At 53.6% G+C, this 22,619-nt stretch overlaps 2 protein-coding genes across 2 annotated transcripts; both read right to left on the bottom strand.

The window, feature by feature from the left end:
* Positions 1-1,655: 1,655 nt before the first annotated feature.
* LOC109382248 (translation initiation factor IF-2-like) lies at positions 1,656-3,855 on the bottom strand. Its single transcript, XM_019641611.1, has 2 exons — positions 3,804-3,855; positions 1,656-2,894 (listed from the first exon to the last, which is right to left on the bottom strand). The coding sequence occupies exons 1-2, from the start codon at positions 3,853-3,855 to the stop codon at positions 1,957-1,959; spliced, it is 990 nt and encodes a 329-aa protein (XP_019497156.1). The 3' UTR covers positions 1,656-1,956.
* A 532-nt stretch (positions 3,856-4,387) lies between these two features.
* URM1 (ubiquitin related modifier 1) lies at positions 4,388-22,365 on the bottom strand. Its single transcript, XM_019637429.1, has 5 exons — positions 21,276-22,365; positions 17,077-17,147; positions 7,318-7,399; positions 5,790-5,838; positions 4,388-5,452 (listed from the first exon to the last, which is right to left on the bottom strand). The coding sequence occupies exons 1-5, from the start codon at positions 21,308-21,310 to the stop codon at positions 5,384-5,386; spliced, it is 306 nt and encodes a 101-aa protein (XP_019492974.1). The 5' UTR covers positions 21,311-22,365; the 3' UTR covers positions 4,388-5,383.
* Positions 22,366-22,619: the final 254 nt, after the last annotated feature.

Here is a 22,619-nt window from a genome sequence, read left to right as displayed (position 1 = left end):
TCCCCCCCCCCCCCCCCCCGGTGGCTTCCCCAACAGGCCTGAGAGTTCTCCACTCCTGCAGAAGCCACCATGGCCGCTCCGTCAAGGCTGTGTTCCTGCCAGACCAAGGTAGGGCCAGCACCAGGTTCTAATTTATAAGGAGACACAGGGTGTTCTGGGTCTTGCGTTTTCAGGGTGCATTTACGTCAGTTCCCTCCATATTGGTGAAGTAAAGCCTGGGAAACTAGTGTGCAGCGGGTTCCACAACCCCGGGTTCCCACTCTGGCTCCATCACCTGCCAGCTGCAGACTAGAGACTTAACTGCCACCGACCTCAGTTTCTTCATCTGTAAAATGGGGCTGATAACAGTACCAACTTCCCAGGGTTGTTGTGAGTCCTCAGTAGGCTGCTACCTTTAAAGCCCACGGTGCTTGGCACATAAAGCACTTGTTGTGGCTTTTGTTGTTATTATTATTATCTGATAGAGCGTACCTGGGAGTTGGGTTGGCAGGGCTCCCTCTCTAGAAAACCCCCACTTTAAGTATTACTCCCCAGATGCCATATTTCTTCAACTTTTGTACAAAACACTCAGAGGTTTCCATGGTTCATTTTTAAGTCACCAAAGGATATTGAAGGTTGATTGGGGGATAGGGCACTGTACTAGGCTCAGGAGACACAAAGATCAGACCTCCTGTCCGAGTAAGAATAGATGCACCGATAATCACACTTCAGCCAGGCATGTGGAGGGGTCCCACAGACTGTGAGAAGAGAGGATCTGCGGGGCAGGGCAGGGGTACTCTGGGGGCCTGGGGAGCCCTGGGGTGCATGGAGGGCAGGTGTGTGAGATGCACTGGGAAAGCTAGGCTGAGCTCTGTGGGCGAGAAGCCGGGTACGTATCTCCCAGTAGACTGAGAACCTTCTCTACACCAGACTTGGCAGGGATGGGGGTGCGTGGTGCCTCAGAGCTAGGCAGAGCCCCTGTCCTCCTGGATCGGTGGGCTGTCCAGTGGAACAGACAATGACAAAACAGCATTACTCAATTCCACGCCCCTCTCCCCCCTGCTCCCCCCACCCCTCCTCCACACACACCCCCTGCTAGAGCTGAGGTATCCAGGAGCCTGCAGGATGTGTCCTGGGAATCAAGCTCTTGTCCTTGGTCCCCACAGTCCACAGATTCCTAGTGGGGGTGTGGTCACTAGAGATGGCATCTTCAACCTGGGGGGTCAGGACTGCATCCCTTCCCTTATGCTTCGGCAGGCTTTTAAGGGGGTGACCCTCTGACCTCCAGACTGTTCCCCCTCACCCTCCAGCTAGAAGCCCCTGGGGCAGGAGCTTAAGGAAGGAGGGCTCCAGAGGCCTCAGTTTAGATGCAGCCTGGAGGCCAGGGTTGGGACTTGCAAGTCCCTAGGGGAGCTCAGCCAAGGCCAGGGGCCCAGTCAGGTCCATGAGAGTGCAGGGCCCGAGATGCGGGTGCCTGGCCCAAGAGGGAGGGCGGGGACCATGGGCAAAGGGTTCAGCGGAGGGAGCAGGCGGGGCACTGGGAGTCTAGGACGCAGGGTGGGGGTGGGAGGGCGAGGGGTCCGGCCGGTGCAGAGGGGGGGCATCCCTGGGGAGGGGCACGCTATGTCTTTAAGAGCTGCCTGAGCGCAGGTTGCAGCTGCCTGGCCAGCCCGAGAGACAGCGGAGATTCATTACCCGCCGACACAATGACCATTGATGGCCCCGTGGCGTTATTCAAATCCAGTACCAATTGCAGCCGAGCCCCTTTCTCCGCGCCAGGCCCGTATTGTTGGAGCGGCCCACTAAAAGCCCGCCCCGGCCCCGAGCCGCCAGAGGCGCCCGCTCGGGTTCAGCCCTGCGCCTCGCCAGCCCGCCGGCTTCCAGCCCGGCTACCCGGGCACGGCAGGTGACCCGGCGGCACATTCCAGCGCTCCCAGCCGCCGGGGCCACTGCTACCGCCGGAGCCCCGGCTGCGACTCAGCCACAGGGAAGCGGAGAGCGCCCAAGCCGGTGCGTGCGCGGGGACGGCGGGGGCGGGGGACCCACGCGTCCAGCAGCCCGGACCCCGGGCTCGGAAACGCCACCCGGCCTTGGGCCCCCGCTTTTCGGATTCCTGGCGAGCTCGGGGAGCCCAGGCTGGGGGCGGGGAGAGGGGAGTCGGGGTTCCCCGGGCCTGACGGAAGAGATTCCCCTGACCTGTGGCGGCGCAGAGACCCAACGCGGGCTACTCTGGGGACCCCGGGCCAATCGAAGGAGACACACGCCAGGGGCGATGGGGATCCCCATGCAGGGTCGGGATCCGCGTGCTTGCTCATCCACCTTACCGCGGGATGGGCCGCGACCGCTGAGCGTCTGCGAGGCAGTCGGACGCGCAGCTCCGGAGATCTCCTGGTCTGGCGCTTTTAAGGAGCGAAGCGGAACCCCGCAGGAGACCGGGGCCCTGAACTCAGGGGCTTCGCCACTGATTGTCCAAACGCAATTCTTGTACGAGTCTGCGGCCAACCGAGAATTGTGGCTGGACATCTGTGGCTGAGCTCTGGGCGCAACAGGGGCGGGAGCCGCAGGGACCGAGCTCACGCGGGCAAGACCCCTCGCTCGGGGCGGCGGCTGGCTGGCCCCGGCCAGGCGCGCAAAGGAGGGACGCCGGTCCCTGCCGCCAGCGCCGCCATCCACATCGTCGTCGTCGTCGTCGTCCTCCTCCTCCTCCTCTGCGGGTGACCAGTCCTGGCTGGCGGGGGACCTCCAGTCGATCGCGTCGTTTTCCCCTTTTTCAAATTTCGGCCGGGAACGAAGCTGGCACGCGGCGGCGGGCCCTAATGTGGTCCAGGGAGCCCGCCCTCGGGCAGAGCCGCAGGAAGTCGGGGGCGAAAGAAGATGCCGGCGGAATGTGCTTGCTAACTCGTTTTGAATTGGTTCTCACCTATCTCCCCACCAATACCCCCAAAACCAAAGAGCCTAAACCTACCCCTAAATCCCCAATAAACCGACTCCTCCGCCAGCCCTCCCCGAGAGACCGATAGGCTGAGGTTCCTCCAGCCGCTGCAGGAGTGGAAGCATGGGGAACGATGCGCTCCAGCCGGGCAATCGCCTGGGCTTTGGAAATCAAACTTGGACAAACGAATCCTTTTCATTAAAGACAAATCTTCGGAGATGGTGGGGTTTATTTATTCGTTTATTGCCTCACAAGCGGGGGTCAGGTGTTGCCTGGTGGGGCAATTGGGCATCGCTTGGGGCAGAGCCCAGGTTACCTATCCCTGACCCCTGTCAGACTCTGGGCTGAAAATGACCCAAAATGCTGTGGACTGTGGCCCTGGACAATTTCAGCTTTGGCGCTGGCATTCCTTACTGCTTCGGAGAACCTGGTTTTCCCAGCAAGTCTTTCTGTCCAACTGCTCAGCATTAACTGGGGTACAATGAAGGGATACCCCATAGCTACCCCCCTCACCCCAGTGCAGGTGGGAAAGGAATCCTCAGGCCCAGTTTCCAGGACCTGGAATCCTGGGTGGGACAACGGGCCAGTCCAGTGGGGCTGGAGGCAGGGAGGGACCTCCAGGTTACAGGGATCAGGGGATAGGCTAATCCTCTAAAGCGAGGCTATAGGGGGCCATTTCAAGTCCCTTGCTCTGTCCCTAACATAGAGACTCTGACCTTAGCACCTAGTGTGGGCTGGTCACACAGCCTCCCTAGACAGCACTTGGACCCCAACACTGGCCTTAATTTGCACCTAGACCAGTTCCTACCAATAACCCCAACATGGCTGGCTGCCCCCACCCACAAAAATACCCAGAGGGCCTCTACCTGCAGAGTGCTAGAGAGAAGCTCACCAGCCAGGGGGTTGTGGGTCCTCTGCCCCTTGAGAATGATGTCCGCACACATCCCCCACATCCCCAACACACTGCTGGGACAACCATTTGGCACTTTCATCCCAACAGAGAGCAATTTCACCTTAAATTATTGACATTTAAATGGAAAGGGACATTTTGGGCAGGATGATGTTAATGCCCCATTTTTTTTTTTTTGAGGTATTCCTCCAGCAAACAAAGCTTTTCTCCAGCCCATAAGAAGGAGGGGCTCAGCAGTCTTATCTATGCCACCCCCATTCTGGGTTCTGGGGCTGCTGGCTGCAGCTGGTAGGACAAAGCCTGGCCTTGGACAGACGGGTAGGAAAGTGTCCTGGGACCCAGACTGGTCAGCACAGACTAGCTCTGCCACCCCCTTCTCCAGATGGCCCTGTCAGATCACCCCGTCCCAGATAGGCTGGGCAGTCTGGGATTCAACCTCTGCCCCCTTTTTGGGTGAAGGGCAACTCTCAAAGACCTAGGGGGAGGCCACATAGGTTGGACCAGAGACCATGGCTGAGAGGCTATGGGGTGCCGTTGGTTTCTAAGGATAAAGCTCCAGGCAAGGCTAGTAAACAACCTCGGCTTTTATTTGCCCAAGGCCAGCTGTTGCAGACACTGAGGCCCCAAGACTTCCAGAAGGGACAGAGAAAGGAGGGGCGAACCACCCTGCTTACCAGGTGCTGCCTGACCCCATACTGCTTCCTGCAGGGAGGGAGATGGAGCCTACATTTGTGCCACTGAGTAGTACCCCAGTTTTCAGACACTGTAACTATTCAGTTGTCGTTGAGGAGGAAACTGAGGCACACTGACCCTCCCAGGCCTTATGTGCCAGTCCAAGGTTAAGCCTACTCCCTCCTCTTCAGAATGAGCTGCAGTCAGCCTTTTGCTGGGGGAGGGTCTCAGGAGCCCATCTGGTGGCCTGTGGGGGGGGAGGCCAACCAGGGTCAAGGGCTGGGGATGGGGGGAACAGGAGGAGGGGTGTGGTTGGAAGAGCAGCTGCTGGGTGGGGGGGAGGGGGCCAGCACTGAATAGGGGACCCCAGCTGGGGTTCCATAATGACATCAGTGGGGGATAGGCAGAGCCCTCTGCTGTCCAGATGGGGAAACTGAGGCGGGGACTCCTCCAATGTTTGAGAAGGGAGGGCCTTCCCATTGGCTATTCAGGGCCATTCACCTTCCCCATGAAGACGCTGTGACCTGGAGCTGAAGCGCCTTGTCAGTGGTCACTCAGGGTGTAGATTGAGACACCGGAGTGGAAGGCAGCTGGGTCACCTGGCCCCCTCCACTCGACAACCAAACCGGCACCCTCCCCCACCTCAGCTGTCGGGAGGAGCGCTGGGCTCAGGCGCCCGCCTGCCTGCCTGCCTGCCTTCCCCTGCTCACGTGCCTGAGAAAGGCTCATTTTTAGCACCTGGCCTCTTTTCCCTGCCTGGAGGGAGCTCAGGGGACAGAGCAGGGAAGAAAGCAGCGAGGGGGACAGGGAGATCTGGAAGCAGGGCCCAGGGGGTTGTCTGATTGTTCTCTTCTCCCACCCCAAGGGCGCTCAGGCACAGAGAGGGGCCCTCAGCCACCGTGCAGCGTGGATATGAAGAGGACGCTGTCCTGGTCCTGAAGCTGGTAGTCCAGCTCACCCTGGTCCGGGAGAGAAACGAGGAAGAGACCATCAGGGTCAGTTTTTCCAGTTTTTCCCCAAGGTGTCAGGAGGGGCTGGAAGTGGGGCCTGGCTGCTTTGGGAGAGAAAGGTAGAATCTACCAGATGTCCAGCGTGGAGGAGAGCTCACCACTTCCCCCAGCTATCCTTTCCTTCCGCACTCGGGGTGGGAGACTTGAATAGCCTCAGTTTGGAGGCTAGAGTGGGACAGAGGATTATCCAGTCACCCTGTTTGGGCCTGATGAAAGGCCCAAGGCTTTCCTACTAAAGCAGCGAGGGAGGGGAAGGGTTGGGGGAGGGGTGTCCCGAGGTACTGACCAGCAATTCCCAGTCGGCATCGTTAATCAGCACAAGAATTCCTGGCCGCCTGTGGGAAAGATGGCGGTGAGTAGCAGGGAGTGAAGGGCAGCGGGCATTCAGCAGCAGGGGTACAGAGGGTTAGACATTTGGGCTGCAGGAGAGTGTGCTGGGAGCCTTTCCTCTGCAAGGTCCGGTTAAAGATCTCCCAGGAAGTGGAGGTAACAGCCTAAGTCTAAAGGAAACCAGCTCAGATAGTCATGGTCTTGGGGCCAGATGGAAAATGGGTGCAAATTCCAGCACCACCACCCAGACCTCAGGCAGGTCATTTTGTTTTTCTGGGTGTCAGTTTCCTCAACTGAAAATGGGGTACATTACAGTGCCTTCCCCACAAGATCCGTGCGAGGAGGAAATGGGATGTGTGCGACGTGCTTGTTTGCCCAGTTCTGTGGTGGTAACCGCCATAGCAGTGTATTCTTCCAGGGGTCTCACCGCGCCCTTCTAGGCCTCCTGCATGCCTGTCCTGGAGAGGAGGCTGTCTCAGCTCTTCCAACTCAGGGAGGGCTGCCAGTGGCTCCAGGCATCTGAGTGCCCCAGGGCGGCCATGCTGCTGTGAAGTCGGGCAGGCTGACACTTGGACAGGTGCCGAAGCCTGGCTCCTGCCTGGCAGTAGCCCAAGGGGCTCTGCTGTCCTTGGGGGTGGCCTCCATGACTGCTGGACCATGAACCAGGGGTTGGATGGCAGCCTTAGTGCTAGGACCCGCTGGTGACCTCCGCTTTGAGGTAGAGGGAGTCCCCCAAGTGCCCTGCCCACAGATTTTACATATTAGGCTGGGCTTGTTGCAGAAGGAAAGTGACTTCTTGGCACATGGAACCTGGCTCCTTGCCTAGGAGGCCGAGCTGGGCCTGGGACAGGTATAGAAGCTTTGGGCCAGAGGTAGGGGTGTCGGCAGTGAGCACAAATGTGCATGTGTGTATGCACGGTTACTCCCCAGAATCCCAGACCTGTGGTATCTACAAGGCACATGTGAATTTAAATTACAGTGAAATCAAACCTCATTCACACTAGCCACATTTCCAGGGCTCAGTAGCCTTCCGTGCCCAGCAGCTACCACACTGGGCAGCACTGACACAGAACATGTCCATCATCGCACAAAGCTCTATGGGTTAACTCATCCTAGACTGGCAAGGGGCGAAAGGGACCTCGGGCAGCGCCTTGTCCTCAGTACTTTCTGTACAGAGCGGGTGACTGAGGCCCAGAGAAGTGAAGTAACTTGCCTAACTAAGGTTTCACAGCACGTCTGTGGCAACCAGAAGGAGGAATCCAAGTTTCCTGAGAAATTTGCCAGTCTCCTGACCTGGACTTTTAGAAAATTCCCAACAATATAGTGTGGTAACAAGAGAAGTAGACAGAAGCTCTTTCCTCAGAGGGTACAAGGATGATAAAGGGGACGAGAGGACACGGAGAAGGCTGTGGGTGAACACAAGGACGGGGGTGCACACCTTCCCTCCGCCCACCCTCCTCAGGGAAGGGGAGAGAGGGACTCACACGCTGTCTCCCTGGATGAACAGCTCTGGCCGCTCTTTTAGCAAATTCTTCTTGATCCAGACAAGGAGGTTCCGGATGTCCCCTAGAGAGGAAGACAGAGATCAACTACTGTCAAACCCAAATGATTCCTGAGCCTCGGGGCCTTGTCTGGACTAGAAGAAAGTGAACATGAGGCTCAGAGGGCCTCTTTTAGACCAGGGCCCCTGAACTTGTGGATTCCCAAGGTGAGGACATGGGTTGTCAGAGGCCAGTGACCAGCCAGAGAGATCTTGAGAGAAAGTGGCACCTAGCACTGCTAAAGGCTTCAAGAGGCACTGGGGACTTGAGGCAGACAGCGGGAGAAACTGCCATATCTGAAGGGTTGGAAGACAGACCCCACCCACTAGTCCTGGAAGACCCTCTGAAATTGCCACAGCTGGGTTTCTGAGAGGGCCCTGAAGAGCGCCCTCCACCTTTATCTCTGTGGCCAGTCCCAGAAGGGAGGATTCTGCTTTGCTCTTAGAGGGGTCTGCATATATTTCCCTTTGTGAGGGAAGAAAAACAATTGCTGAGCTGATAACATCAGTTAATTTCCTCTGGCAGAGGGAGAGAAGGCTCCTTCACCAGACAGAGACACAGACAAATGACTGCCCCACAACCCCCCTTTCACAGAGCCCCCCCAGGCAGGGGGCAGCCACCCTGAAGAGGCAAGAGGTTCAAACGGGTCGAAAGGGCTTCTCCTGCTCAGCCGAACACTGAGATCTGCTTTGTGGTTCTGGGACAGCCACCAAGCTCTCTGCACATCATGTGAAGGCTCAGAACCACCTGGCCCCAGTGTCACCTCTCCCTTCCTAGGAGCAGGGTCCCAGGCCCCAGAACACTGAAGCCTGTAACCTCCTCGAAGGCTATGGCTGGCAGCCACCCACTCCTCAGCAAACCATCAGCTGAGGCTGCAGGGGTTCCTCCTCTTCCTGGGACGACTTGAGGACCGAAGGCCCTGGGGTCAAAACTAGTCTCGGGGAAGCCAGTAGGGGTCTTGGGGCCAGCCACCTCCGCCCCGAGTCAATGTTTCAGAGGGGTCTGCTGTCTCAGACCCATGCCTGAGATAAAGCTCGGGGGCTACGATAGAGAAGGGACCTGGCAGTGCCTTGGTTTCTCTGCCTGGAGCCCGTCCAGCACGTAGGTGGGGGAAAGGCTGCTCAGGCAACGAGAGACCCAGCCGGGTGTCACACACTCAGCACCTGCCTTGGATAGTGTTTTTAAGGCGCTCTCACTGGTCTACATACTTTCTCCCTGGAAGGCAGACAGGCTGCACCCTGGACAGACTGGTTCACTCTGCTCCATGCCAACTTCCCTGGATCGTATGCCAGAGGAGCACGGGGCAATGGGCAGTCTCCATGGACTGAAACTGCCACCTTTCAATGTTAATTCCCCCTTTTAAATAAAGCAGATCAAAGTCCTCATGGTCCCAGGAGTGGGCAGGCGATGGGGAGTGCTGCCTCCAACTAGCTGCAGTCCATTTAGACTCCTAGCTAGCTGGGTTTGTCCCCTGGGACCTGGGTTTCAGAGCTTTCCCCTTGGCCTCCATCTTGGCACTGTCTGGTGGGCCGCCAGCCCATACATCTTGTGGCCGCTCGATAGAGCCGCCGGGGCCTGACACATCCATCAGCCGGCCCTGGCGGGCAGGGTTCTTGCCTGTGTGTGTGGAGGCACTGAGGACCAGGCAGTGCCTGGCCTGAGGGCCACCACTGCGCCTCCACAGCCCTAGCTGGCCTGTATAGAACCAGACCCAGCTGGAAAACAGGAGGGGACTTCTGCTCCATTCTGGGTAGGCTGCAGGGATGGTGGTGGCTAGTGGTCACGTCGGGGTCATCCGAGTGATAGTACCATCATGGAGTCCCAGAGGGGTGGGCTGGGGGTGAGTCTGCTGCGGGGCTGGCTCATTTATCATGATGCTCCTCTTTGCTGAGGTCATTCCCTCCCTCCTCTGCGCCCCCCAGGCCTGCCCACATTCTTGATAGCCTGTTACCATGGTGAGGCGAGTGCATCACCATCCGCATTGTTCCCCTATGCCTGGATTTGGGGGTGGGGAGAAATGGAACTCAAGGGTCCCTTCGCAGGCTGCAAGGGCCACTGGGCCTGGCCTGAAACACACCCCCAGGGGCATCTTGCTAGGCTTGTTGAGGCCCAGACAATATGCAAATGGCTCCAAGCCAGATGGTCTGCTTCCAAAGGCGCCCAGGGGAGAAGGAAGGGTTAAGCAGAGTCAGGGGCTGGTGGCTTGGGGTAGGCTCTGGGGAATCTCACTTTCACCTTCCCCCTCTGTGTCCTATTGCCTTCCCACTGCCACTGAGGGTGACTTCCCTCCTGGGATCCCACACAATCATTTGCAAGGTGTTTACTGAGCAAGTACTATGTGCCAGGTGCTCAGGAGACAGTGCTGAGCCAGCCAGCCAGAGCCTATGGATAGGCCAGCAGGGGAGCTGGACATTACTTATGTAATTAGTTGTGATAAATGCTATCTCCTTTGTGTAGGATCAGGAAAGGCTTTTCTGAGGATGCTAACACTGAAGCTGAGGCCTGAAGGGTGAGCAGGGTGGGATGGGGGAGCATTCTGGGAAGGAGGAAGAGCATCTGCGAAGACCTGAGGCAGGATGGGATTGGCAGGTTCAAGGTAACAGAACAGTGGAGTTAAGAAGATCAGCATGACAGGCTGAGCAGGGGGTAGACCCGATAGGGCCCGTGTGGGTCCTGGGAAGGGGCCTCCTCTAGAAGAACCTCAGGGGTATTTATCAAATGTGTGTTCTGAGGGCATAGAACCCACACTGCCACTGCCCAGACAACTCAAATGTACGGCGTCACCATCACTAGAGTGTGATCTGAGGACCCGGCACAGGCCACAGGCCACAGCACAGAACTTCCCACACAGCACCCTGCCCCTTCCCATGTGGACTGAACATGTGGACAACTATGGAGAGAGGGCGCTGGGGAGGAGACGTTATGAACTGGGACTCCCGGTTCTGAGTTCGACTCCATCATTTCCTGATTATGTGACCTTGACTAAGGAATTCCATGAGCCTCGGCCTTCTTCTTTGCAAAGTGGAAATGATAAGAATGCCTCACAGGGCTGTTGTGAGAATGGAATGAGAGGGTGCATACAAAGCTCTTGGCACCATGCCTGGCATATCATGCTGTAATTCTTCTACGATTCAGAAGAAGAACCTGTATCCTTTGTACTCTCTTGATGCCCAGAGCGTCCACACACTCTGCCCAAGGGCCTGGCACCCTGCGGATGTGCTCAGATCGTTCTGGAGGGTGGGGTACAGTCAGTCAACCATTAATCAGACAGTGCTGGGACTGGCTGGGCCTATCTGTGGGAGTCATTATTTTTCCATCAGAAGCCAGAGAGGGAATGAGGGAATGGAGGGATTGGGAGAGTGGTGATGGGGCCCCAGACACAGGCCTCCCCTACATTTTCCATGTTCAGACCCCTAAGATGCTAGCAGGACAACCAGGTGGAAGGAATCCCATTCTGAGGCCATGGGTACTGGAGGCCAGACTGCCGCCGGGCACACAGCCCCAGAGGAGGGAGAGGGGCACCCTAATGAAAGGTTTCCATTGCAGGAAGCCTCGGGACCTAGCCTGCACATCTGGGGAGGAGCAAGTGATGGGGGCTGCTGCTCTGCAGAGTGGCTAAGAGTTTGGATTCTGGAGCCAGAAACTGTGCTAGGTGGCCTTGAGGTCACTTCAGCTCCCTAAGTCTCAGTTGTCAAATGGCGATAATAATCCAACCTCCAAAGAGTGCTGTGAGGATTCAGGCATAAGATTAGCACTAGGCCCGGGCCAAACACACAAGACCAACGTACTACATTTGCCCAGTGACTTAGGATTCCTAATCCTCTGGGCTGCCAGAACCTTCTCCTAAAGGCTGCTGGCAACGGGGTACCATGCATGCACCTCAGAGAAAGCACCTACAAAGGCTCAAACCAGAATCCCTCGACCCAGTGGACTTGGTCCTTGTCTGGGGACACTGACCACCTAATGTGGCAGGACCCCCGATGGTGTCAATCCTAGCTCCTCAGGCTGAAAGAGAACAATCTCAAGGTCTTGTCTGATATTGGATCCCGGCTGTGACAGACCCTCAGGTAGCCTCTCTCTGAAGGCCTCAGGGAGAGCTTTTCAACCAACCACAAACCTGTCTTCCTGTCACTCCCACCGAGCCTGGTTAGTCCATGGGGACCCTGCTAACAAATGTGTCCCCTCGTCCCCGTGCCCGCCCTGCAGATTTGGGAGAGACACATCTCCTGAGTCTTCTTTTCCATAGGTTAAACCACTCCTGTCCCCACCAAGTCCACTAGACAAGGCTCTTCTGGGAGGCCACCCCAGGCCCTAGTAGGAAAGGGAGAAGAAAGCGCTGCAATGGGGGGAGTAAGAGAGGGTAGAGGGAACATCAGAGGGTCCATTTACAAGTGAATGGGGGTAAGAATGGAGCAGTTTGTGAGCTAAACTGGCCTCAGAAGGAGGTTTACAGATGTGCGAAGGGACGCTCCTCATTGTTTAATTAAGCAGAAAGTGGATCTTTTCAAAAGCAATTTTGCACAGGGACTGGGAGGGATGTGGGGGAGAGGAGGGAGGTGGGGAGGGGATCAGCAAACAGGCCCCAGAGCAGAGAAAGGAACAGCTGGCCCCAGAGAGGCTGTGAAATGCATGCTAAGCAGTTTAAAGCGCCAGGAGCTTGTCAGCCACCCTGCGATACAAAGGCAGGGCAGAGGAAGAGGGGCAGGGAAAGGTAAGGCAGGCCTGTCTCCTGGGGTGGGGGTGGGGGTGGGGCCGGGCAGGTAATGCCCATGCTGGGACAGTCTGTGCCCCAACATTTTGGGTTTGCCCCAGGCCACTGACCAACCATGGGCTGGAAGCCTTGAGTTAAGGGTCCTAGAAACATAAAAGCCAGCCCCCAGTGGCCACAATACCCAAAGCTGGCAGGTGTCTACCAACCCCAGCCAATCAAAGAGATGAACTGTTCCATGGAAATGGCTATTAAGATGTCCCCCTACACGCACACCTTCTCCCTGGATCAGCACGCCCTGTTTCCCGGAACTGTATACAGTAAGTCCCCGACTTACGAACGACTTCCATTCCGGAAAAACGTTCGTAAGTCGGATTCGTTTGTAAGTCCGACAAAGTGAGTCTTATACACCTTTGGTGCTTCCTAGCAGTCCCCTCCACATCACCACTGCTTTTCCCCTTGCTTCTGGACATCCTGGGCTCTGATTGAGCACTATACTACTGTTCACTATCGCACTGTACAGTAAGCACACAGCAGCACAACTGTGACAATGTCCGGCAGACACGTGAGCTACTTCTGCGATTTCTTTGCATCTACGAATGTTAGTAATGCGAGGTTTGTTCGTATCTGTGAAAGTTCGCAACTTGAATGTTCGTAAGTCAGGGACTTACTATACTTAGACCTGGAAGCAACGTTTCCAAAAGGTAGAAGTCAAACAAATAACCTGCTCAATGAGGACGAAATGTAGCCTAACCTCCCGTTTTACAGATGGGAAAACAGAGGCCCTTGGAAGTAAGTGACGGCCATTTGCACTGCCAGGACTCCTCTCTTGCAGTCTCACCCCCTTTGGCCTCGCCCATCCTCTTCTCCCAAGTTGGCCGGGTTGGAAGCTCTCCCCTGGCCCAGGACCCAGGGCCCTGGCGTCCCCTTGTTTGTGAGGCTTGTCACAATCCATAATCTTATGGCTGCTACTTTCTCTGCTGGAGTCTCCAAGACCTGCTTGGCCAAGTGGCAGCCCCTGGGCTGGGAAGGCTGCCAGACAGCAGATCTGGGCACGAGCTTGGGGTAAGAGTGAGACTCTCCCAGTGGCAACTGCTGGGCTCCCATGTGCCAGGGGAAGGCCTGGCAGCTGCCAACCTGCTCTGCGGCTGCGATGTGACCCTCTGGGCACAGCAGGGCAAAAATGGGAACCAGAGGTAGAGAGTCACAGCCAAGGGCCCAAAAACTGAGCAAAGGGACCATTTTAACTTCCCTCCCCCACTTCCTTTCCTTTCATCCCAGAGAGGGGAGGATAGGCCCCCACCTGCCCTGTAAGGAGTGGTGGACATGGGACAAAAACCCTTGGGTTTTAGGGCCGGCCAAGTGGCTCAGTTGGTTAAGAGCTCGCTCAAGAGTTTGAGCTCTGAGCAACAGCGGTTCGAGTCCAGCCCGAGCTGAGCAGCCGCTGAGCTGCCCAACAGGTAGCAGGATGGCTCAGCTAAAAAAAAAAAAAAAAGATGTAAAAAAAGAAAGGGGAAAAAAACCCTTGGGTTTTAGCCCAGCCCCGCTACTTGAATAACTAACTCTTCTCTCTCTCAGGTTTGGTTTCCTTGATGACAGATAATACCTACTGGGGTCATTACGAAAATCAAAATACGAGGTGTGATCAAACGATATGGTGAATGTTTAAATTTAAAAAAATTATTTATAAGGGGAGACTGGTTAGCTCAGTTGGTTAGAATGCAGTGCTCATAACACCAAGGTTGCCGGTTCAATCCCCACATGGGGCACTGAGCTGCGCCCTCCACACTAGATTGAAAACTACTGCTTGCCTTGGAGCTGAGCACTGTTCCCCAAAAATAAAAAAAAATTATTGTAGTAAGAGACACATTGCCATTAATCCCACTCAAAATACTCCTCCTCGCTTCAAACACACTTATCCCATCGTTCTTGCCACTTTCTGAAGCAGCTCTGGAAGTCCTCTTTCGTGAGTGTCTTTAGTTGTGCTGTCATGGCTGCCTCGATGTCCTAAATCATTTTGACTTTGGAGAAGAGCCAGAAGTCTCATGGTGCCAGATCCGGTGAATAAGGTGGATGAGGACACACCGTCATGTTTATAATTGACAGGAATTGCCGTATACCAGAAGCGATATGTGACACGGAGCGTTGTCATGATGGAGGATGCTTTATGGCACACTTTAAAACACACCTTCTCTCAACTGTAGCTCACACCCTACTGCCTGCACCAAACAAGATGAAACTTGTCACACACTGTTACTAAGGTTCGATGTGTCGCTTCCTGTACTGAAGATCCCTGCCTTTCTGTTGGATGGACCTTGGCAGCAGCATTCACTGTATTTTGTGATCACAATGGAAAGCCTCCATGTCACCCATCACCTCTGGTTCAGCAATTTCTGTCAAATAAAAACATTACGGTGTGTCCTCATCCTAAACTTTATTCACTGGATCTGGCACCATGCAACTCTGGTTCTTCCCCGAAGTTAAAATGATCATGAAAGGTAAGCGTTTTGAATCGATTCAGGACATCGAGGCAGCCATGGCAGTGCAACTAAAGACACTCACAAAAGCGGACTTCCAGAACTCTTTAGAAAGTGGCAAGAACAATGGGATACGTGTGTTCAAAGCGAGGGGAAGTATTTTGAGAGGAATTAATGGGAATGTGTCTTTTACTGTAATGAGTTTTTAAAAATTTAAACATTTACTGTATTGTTGGATCATACCTTGTAAGTAGCTGTTGAATGCATGAATATAAATGAATACAAGTGTACAAACTGGAAGGTACATTGCAGGTGTGAGATGTTACGTGGTTCAGGGAGCCTCAGGGTAAACGATGCTGAGTGAGTGACACCGTTGCAAGGACTCTGGAGGCCCGGAAATGTGGTTCTGAATCCCAGCTCTGCCATTTAAATAACTATACAACTTGGAGTTAGACCCTTGACATTTCTGAACATGGGAATGAAAATGACAGCTACCACCTAGGAATTTGTGACAATTATTTGCATAACCAATCAGGGCCATGCCACACACAGCCTGTGCCCCTTATGACACTGGCCTTCCTTCAGTTCCTTGGCCACCCCGAGGGCTTCTAGCAGGGGGCCTTCACACATGCTACCCCTGTTTGGAATGGGCCCCATGCACCTCTGTCCTCCAAGTTATGAGGCTGGCTCCTTTCCATCCGTCCTTCACTTAGTCCCCCAACCACCTCTTTAAAGAAGCTTTCCCTTACTACCTGTTGTCTCATTCAAAGAACCCTTTTGTTCTCCTCATGCCAGCGACAACCACTGGTACAGTCACATGGTTATACATCTATGTGTTTACTTCTTTGTTCCTGGCTCCACTTCCATTACACTGTAAGCTCCATTAGGGCAAGAACCGTCTGTTTTGTTTTATTCACCATCAAATACTGGTACTAGTACACCACCCGCAAACTAGTACAGTGCCTGGCACAAAGGAGGCACTCAAAAAACCATGTGCCAACTACAAGAAAGAATAAAGTACTTCCACATCTGGCATTTGGTGAGCATTCAACCAATGAACGAATGAAAAGAGCTGGAATTATTAAACTTGGGGACATTCATGCCAAGCAAATGCAGGGGGAAATAAATCATAACTTGTGATACTTTAATAACTTCCCAACCAGGTCTTTCAGATTGAATCTTTTTTTTTTTTTTTAAATTGTGGGACAGGGTATTTCTCCAGGACCCATCAACACCAAGTCAAGCAGTTGTTTCAATCTAGTTGTGGAGGGCGCAGCTCAGTGGCCCTTGTGGGAATCGAACCGGCAATTATGAGCACCGGGCTCTAACCACCTGAGCTAACCAGGCTGCATGGCTGTCTGTCAAACTAAGAGACAGGGACCTTTATCACCCCTGGTCTTCTTCCGCCAGGGACACACACAATCCCACAATCCTGACATTTAACCCCAGACTCATGCCCACTGCTAGCTCAAGGCGGGAAGTGCCCTGTTCCTTGGTGAGTGTAGCACACAGCCTCTGAGTGTGGCACACAGACCCACCCTGTGCCACTCCAACCCAAGGGAGGGTCAGACACAGCATTAGCAGCCAGTGAATATGGGCAATAATGGTTTGATTCCTGACTTGAGGGTCCAGTTCTAGAAGAACTCTGTCAAACTCACTGACCATTTTCTACTGCCTGCCTGCGGGAACCTCATACTCCTGCCTCCTGGTGACAGATTTCCGCTTCTGCCCAGAAGTATCTCAGCCCTAGGCGAGACGGGCTCCGGGGCGTGGGCGTTCTGCTCTTGCTAGGCCCCAGTGCTAGGGCTGTGGGGCACCTCTACAACCTCTCCTGCCTCTAGGCTACACTGCTATTTAGCCAGCTGGATCTCTTCCAACCTCCAAGTTTGAAGGCACGCACTGGCTCTCGCTCATGGCTGTCTCTCCAGGGCCTGGTACATGGTCTGCCACACAGGAAGTGCTCAGTATATGTTTGTTAAAGAAAGATGAATAAGTATTTGAATGTACAACTGAAGAAAGCCTCCCTTAGTCAACCTTCCTCGTCCAACCTCCTTTGTGGCTGGATATTTTGTTCAGATCTAAATCCTCTCACCATAACGTGAACCCGTCGCATTGCTCCATTCCCGATGAAGGCTACCACCTTCATGAGAACATCGCTCTGCTGCCATCTAATAATAGAGATGTTCCTTTTAGCAGCCCTGAGAGACAGAAATCACCGTGGCCACTTCACAGATAAGAACACTGAAGCTCAGAGAGGGGAGGTCACTGGCCGAAGGTTCTGAGGGGATTCACAGTCAAGTCTGTCAGAATACAGAACCGCACTCCTAAGGACTGAGGTACACCATCTCCCTCTTACAAAGCTGGCTAGACAGGATGGGGGAAGGGTACTCTGGTGGTCTCTCTTCCCCCCTCCCACTGGCCAGGAAAATCCGACCCATTCCCACTTGAAGGGGCTGGGTGACCCCTGTAGGCGCCTGCCCAGTGTGCCTGAGAGGGGCTCAGACAGTCCATACTCACAGGGCTCCTTCTGTCCCGGCAAGGTGACCTGATGTTTCTTTACACCGTCAAATAGGAGCTCCGCGCCACCTCTGCAAAGGAGAGCCAGAGAAAGACAGCCAGGTAAGCTCCTGCAAATGTCAGGCTGAGACTGAAACCTGGTACAGAGACCAAGGTTCAGGAACACCCTGAAGGTTCAAGGTTCAGGGGGCACCAGTGACTGATTCTCAAATGTGACTTTCTGAAGGTAAAGTAGGATGTAGGTAATTTTTTACCAATAGTCAAGTACCCAAGTTTGCAGACTCTTGTTTTTACTCCTCTGCTTTCTCAAGAAGCGGCCTAGCATACAGGTTCAGGTTTGGGGCTGTCAGACCAGACTCTACCTCTGCCTGACACCCAGACCTTGGGCACATGACTCCATGCTCTCAAGCCTCAGTCTTTCCATCTACAAAAACGTTGAGAGGCCACCATAAGACATGCTGGAGACCCTGTATGTGTCGAGGGGTTTCCTCTGGCCAGGTGAGGGTTTGAAATGTCTCTGCTTGTGCCACTCACTACTGACTGGCTTGGTGGGCACACCACAGTGCTGGGGGGTAAGAGACTCCTCCACCAGCCTTAGCAATTACCTTGCCATTTACTAGACCATTCTTCATCTCATTTCATCCTCAGGGCATCCCAGGGAAGGTTGGAGGGAGGCAGACATTGTTAACTCCATCTGATAGAGAAGCAGAGGCCTGAGGAGGTTTAGTGGCCTGTCCAACGTCACAGAGGCAGTGGCTGAACTAGGCTTTGAATTCTAACTCGATTCTGCTCAGCCCCAGCAGCCTTGGCAGGAAAACCCAAGACTCCCAAAAAGTCAGAAAGCCCCTTGAGGGCAGAGTTTGGTTCACTTCTGTGTGCCAGCACCTGGCGAAGGAAAGGCTAGAACAGCAGAGATGCTTGAAGCCAAGGCCAGAAGCCAGGGCTTATGATGTGAACACCAGGGCTCTTTCAGTGGCCCACACTGCTTCTCCCTCTGGGTCTCCTGGTTGCATCCCAGACTTCACGTGGATCTTAACTGAGAAGGCCTTAACAGACTTTAGACGGATGTGATGCCTCCCGCCCCACCACCCTTTCCCAATTTCAGAGAACAGAGATATCCTGAGACAGTCCACTGGGAGGCAAAGGCAAGGCAAGCATTGTCATGGGGGAAACATGGGGCGACTGTCATCGGAACAAGGTCACGCTTTGTTGATGCAGAAATGTGGAGGGGGAGAAGAGGCCCATCTGTGGCCGCGCGCGCAGGGCCATTTCAGCTGCAGGCCCGCACAGAGCCTCCATTTATCCCCTTCCAAGAGCCTCGTTCTCTCCTGGGTGGGGGTTGGCACACGCAGCAGCTGGGGTGGGGGAGGGCAACAGGCAAGGGGCTAAGGAATTGGGGGTCAGAGAAAAGGGGTGGGAACTGGAGGCACTGGGACCCAGGCAAACAACCAAGAATGGCCAAACCTGGTGGTGCCAGGCTCAGAGGCCGAGGCTGTTTGTCCCTTCACAAAACAGATGAAGGGAGAGCCAGTCTGGCTCAGCGGGTGACCTATCACAACTGGGTTCACTAGCCCCCAAGGGAGGGGTTGGCGTTTCTGCTGTCAGCACATCTGGAGGGAAGAAAGGTGCATGCCCACCCTCGGGAGTGATTCAAGGAAGCAGGCAAAGGGCTTGTTTTGGCCCCAGAAGAGAACCGAAGCCAGACTCTCTTATGTCTAACAGAACTTGCTCTTCAAAGTCAATTAAGGACTCACATTGTAAGACACCTCATCTTCCCTCCACTCCCCAATTCTTAGTAGGAATGTTCACTGGTATCAATGATTGGTATAGACAACCCCAAAACTGCCTTCACTTTTTCTAGTTTATCATCTTTTTATCTTATATTTTTGTTTATTTTCCCTCTACTTGTTGGAATGCAAGCTCTGCCTAAAACAGGGCCTGGCACACAGCAGGCACTCAATTTGCCATATGTGAAAATGCCCACTTCTTCTCTAACTTCGATGGCATTCCCTCCCTTTGCCACTACCTCCCCGACTCTGGAAGGGGAACAGCGAAAAGGAGGACGAATTTCACATATGGACCGCAGGGATGCAAAACACATTTGCACTACAAACTTCGACTCCTGTGTGACCTGAGAAAATGCTCTGCTAAGGCCAGTTCAGGAGGCAAAACAAAGGTGGCAGAACTGGTCACTGACAAGAGGGAGAAAGGTGTGAGAGTTCTTCCAGTGAGCCTATCAGAGCTGGCGGGGCTGCGAGGACATCTGCTCGGGAGAAGAGGCCACGTCCTACCCCAGACTCTTTAAGGATCAGGGTGGCATGGGGGAACAAAAGTGAGAGGCTGATAGGCAAGGAGCTTCTTTGCAAATCTTCTCAGGTTCAGGGTGAAGGGTCTGCTAAGATACGTAGGAAATAAAAGCAAGGCCAGGGGCAAAAACATGCATTGAGAAAAGGACAAAAAGAGAAGGAATCTGGGTTTGGCATGCATCTTGGGCACTCTTTCTTTCTGAGAAGTTGCGATTCCTGAGATGTGGTGGTGGGTAAAGGTGTTAGGAGGTGAGTAAATGGGTGGAGGAATGTTGTCCTGCCTTGCTGGGGCTTACTATTGCTCTTGGGAGTAAGCAGGGCTGAAGCTAGAGATGGTCAGGTCAGAAAAGGGGTAGTGAAGCTAGTCTGTAAACTCTGGAGGGCAGGGACCATATATGTTCCTGACGTGACTTCCCCACTGCTGCCAGCATAGTACCTGGCAGACAGAAGACATTTCTGATTAACAAATACCATGGCTGACTCAGTGGGAATAAAAGGTAAATTGGCTATAGATAAACCTTAACATCGGCCATCTGCAGCTTCTCCCTTTTTAACTCTGTTGAGGCTTGTCAAAGCAGTAGGGATTCTCCTAGAACCTCCAGGCTACGAGGGGCATGACTGGGCCAAGGGTCAGTGAAGCAAAATAGTCAGGAGTCCAAACCATTATAGTTCTAATTGGATCCAAGGCACCAGACAATACCATCAATTAAAATACACTTAACATTCATGAGACTACTCCCTTCTAAGAGACAGAAACGCTAAACACTGGAGGGCGAGGGCATGGACACAGTTCTATTTATCTTTGTATCTTCAGTGCCTGGCTCACTGCCTGGCACATGGTAGGCACTCAATAAATGACTGGTGAATAAACTACCCAATGAAGGGAAAACATGAAAAAAACTGGAGGCATCCAATGGAAGGAAAGGCATTTATAGAAAGAGGTTTTAGATTCCCATTCCAGACTTTCCCTTTCTACATAAGCCTTGGCTGTTTATCTTCAGACAGACAGACAGACAGACAGACAGACACACACACACACACACACACACAGACACACACACAAATCTAATCCCAGCTTTTCCATGTGACTCTGGAAATTATACCACCCATCTCTTAGGGTCTGTTTCTTTGCCTTCTCTCTAAGCTCTGCAGCTTCTCTTAGCTCCAAAATTATATGACAAACTTTTTGTTTGCAGGGAGTAGAAGACAGTGGTTTAAGGAGACATCCTCCCTGATCTTTTTCTTCAGTTACAGGTATGCGTGTCCCAATTCCTGTACTTTTTATCTTGTGCGTACTGTCACGGTTAGTCTCTTCCACTGTGCTATCTTACTTATCCCCATATCGCCACCTGACTCAAGATCTGCAGAAGACGCTCAGCAAATTTACTAAAAGTCTTAAAAGGGACTCAGGTTTAACACCTCCAAATCTTAAGAGAAGAAAGGAAGTCTCGTATCTCAGGAGAAACAAGGCTTCAAGAACTGTGTAAGTGGAACTTGCTGCCCAAAGGAAGGAATCAGCGGGTGAAGGGTGGTTATTCTCAATTCCAGGAGCTCAGATACCAGAAACACGGGTCTGGTCCAAAATGGAATTGATAAACAAAGTAGGGAAGCCTCCTGCTAACCGTCACGCCTTGGAGTCCAGCAGAGCACAGGGCACCGAGGAGTGTCCGGAGTGCACCCGCACGCCCAGGTGTGCGCCTCTATTCCCGGACATACGGTCTCGTCTCCAAGGGAGACCGAGCCTCTCAGACCCTCCAAGGCGGGTAGCGTAGCTCAGAAAAGGCGCCAGGAGCCTCGGAAATTAGGCCGCGACAGGCCCCAAGGCAGAAGGAGGGGAGTTCCGGGCCCAACAACTTGCATCCGTCCCCACGGTACCCCAACTCTGTGGCTTACCCGAACTCCACCTCCACTGACAAGGGCGCTGCCATGTTGAGGAAGCCGAGCTCACAGGAAACTCCCTTTAACTTCCGGCGCTCCCGCCACGTTTCCGGTATTCCCGGCCGGAAGGGGCGGTGCCCAGGGAGCCGTCCTTAGCTATTGGAGGAAGGCCTGGATAGAGAAAGTTGTGGGCGCTGTTGGAGTCTTTTGAATTGGTGCTTTTCTCCCTTTTAAGGGACGGGGCTCAGGCAGCCGGAGTGGGCAGCGACTTGTACGAGCCACAGCTAGGCGGAGAAGAGCCCCGGCATCGTTGCGCAGTGACCGTGAGCCACGTTACTGTTTATCTTGGATTAGTTACAAATCTCTTCAGTCCGCACACCGCTTAGGCGAGCTCGCCCACGCTTCTCACTTGAATTATAAGTGTCCCCCAAATCTTTATTTTCACCCTAGAAATCTCTCCCGTGAGATATCGATTCGATATCCAACCACCCCCTTCGCTATCGACTTGGATTTAACTCATACAACAGATATTTATTGCATATCCTTCATGTGCCAGGCATCTTGGTGGGTGCTGTGGGTACATTGGTGAGCCGGATGGACAAGGTTCCTGCCTTTAGGGTACTACTCACAGGCTAGTGGGAGAAACTAACCCTGATCAAATAAAGGTACCAGTCTTACTAACAAATAGGAAGTCTCAAACGGAAAGAAATAATCTGGAGTTGTCGGACCTTAAAAAAGAAAGTGGACTGGATTGGACTTGAGCTGACCTCTAAAGCCTGAGTGGAATTAACTAGATGGTTGTCACGGGAGAGAAACCTGTAGGAGCATTCCCAGTGTGGAGAATAGAAGGTGCAGAGGCTCTGGGTGGGAGAACATGCTAAATCACCAAGAGAGGAAGGTAGATATTGGGGAGCAGAGGGCCTGGTAAGAGTTGAGGCTTTAGAAAGGTGGGCAGGGGCCAAATCAAGCCTTGTGAGCCAGGTAAGAATTTCAGTCTCTAAGAGCAATGAGAGGCCTTTGAATGGCTTTGGGAGGGGGTGACATTATTAGCACAATAAGTCCCTGACTTACGAACATTCAAGTTGCGAACTTTCACAGATACGAACAGACCTCGCATTACGACATTCGTAGGTGCAAACAAATCACGGAAGTAGCTCACGTGTCTGCCGGACATTGTCACAGTTGTGCTGCTGTGTGCTCACTGTCCAGTGCGATAGTGTAGAGTAAGTAGTACAGTGCTCCATCAGAGCCCAGGGTGTCCGGAAGCAAGGGCAAAAGCAGTGGTGATGTGGAGGGGACTGCTAGGAAGCGCAAAGCAATAACCATGGAAACAAAAGTGAAAATAATTGAGATTGGACC

Source organism: Hipposideros armiger, unplaced genomic scaffold (assembly GCF_001890085.2).
Source record: "Hipposideros armiger isolate ML-2016 unplaced genomic scaffold, ASM189008v1 scaffold_3, whole genome shotgun sequence".
NCBI classification, from domain to species: Eukaryota; Metazoa; Chordata; class Mammalia; order Chiroptera; family Hipposideridae; genus Hipposideros; species Hipposideros armiger.
This window is presented reverse-complemented; position numbering and strand designations above follow the sequence as displayed.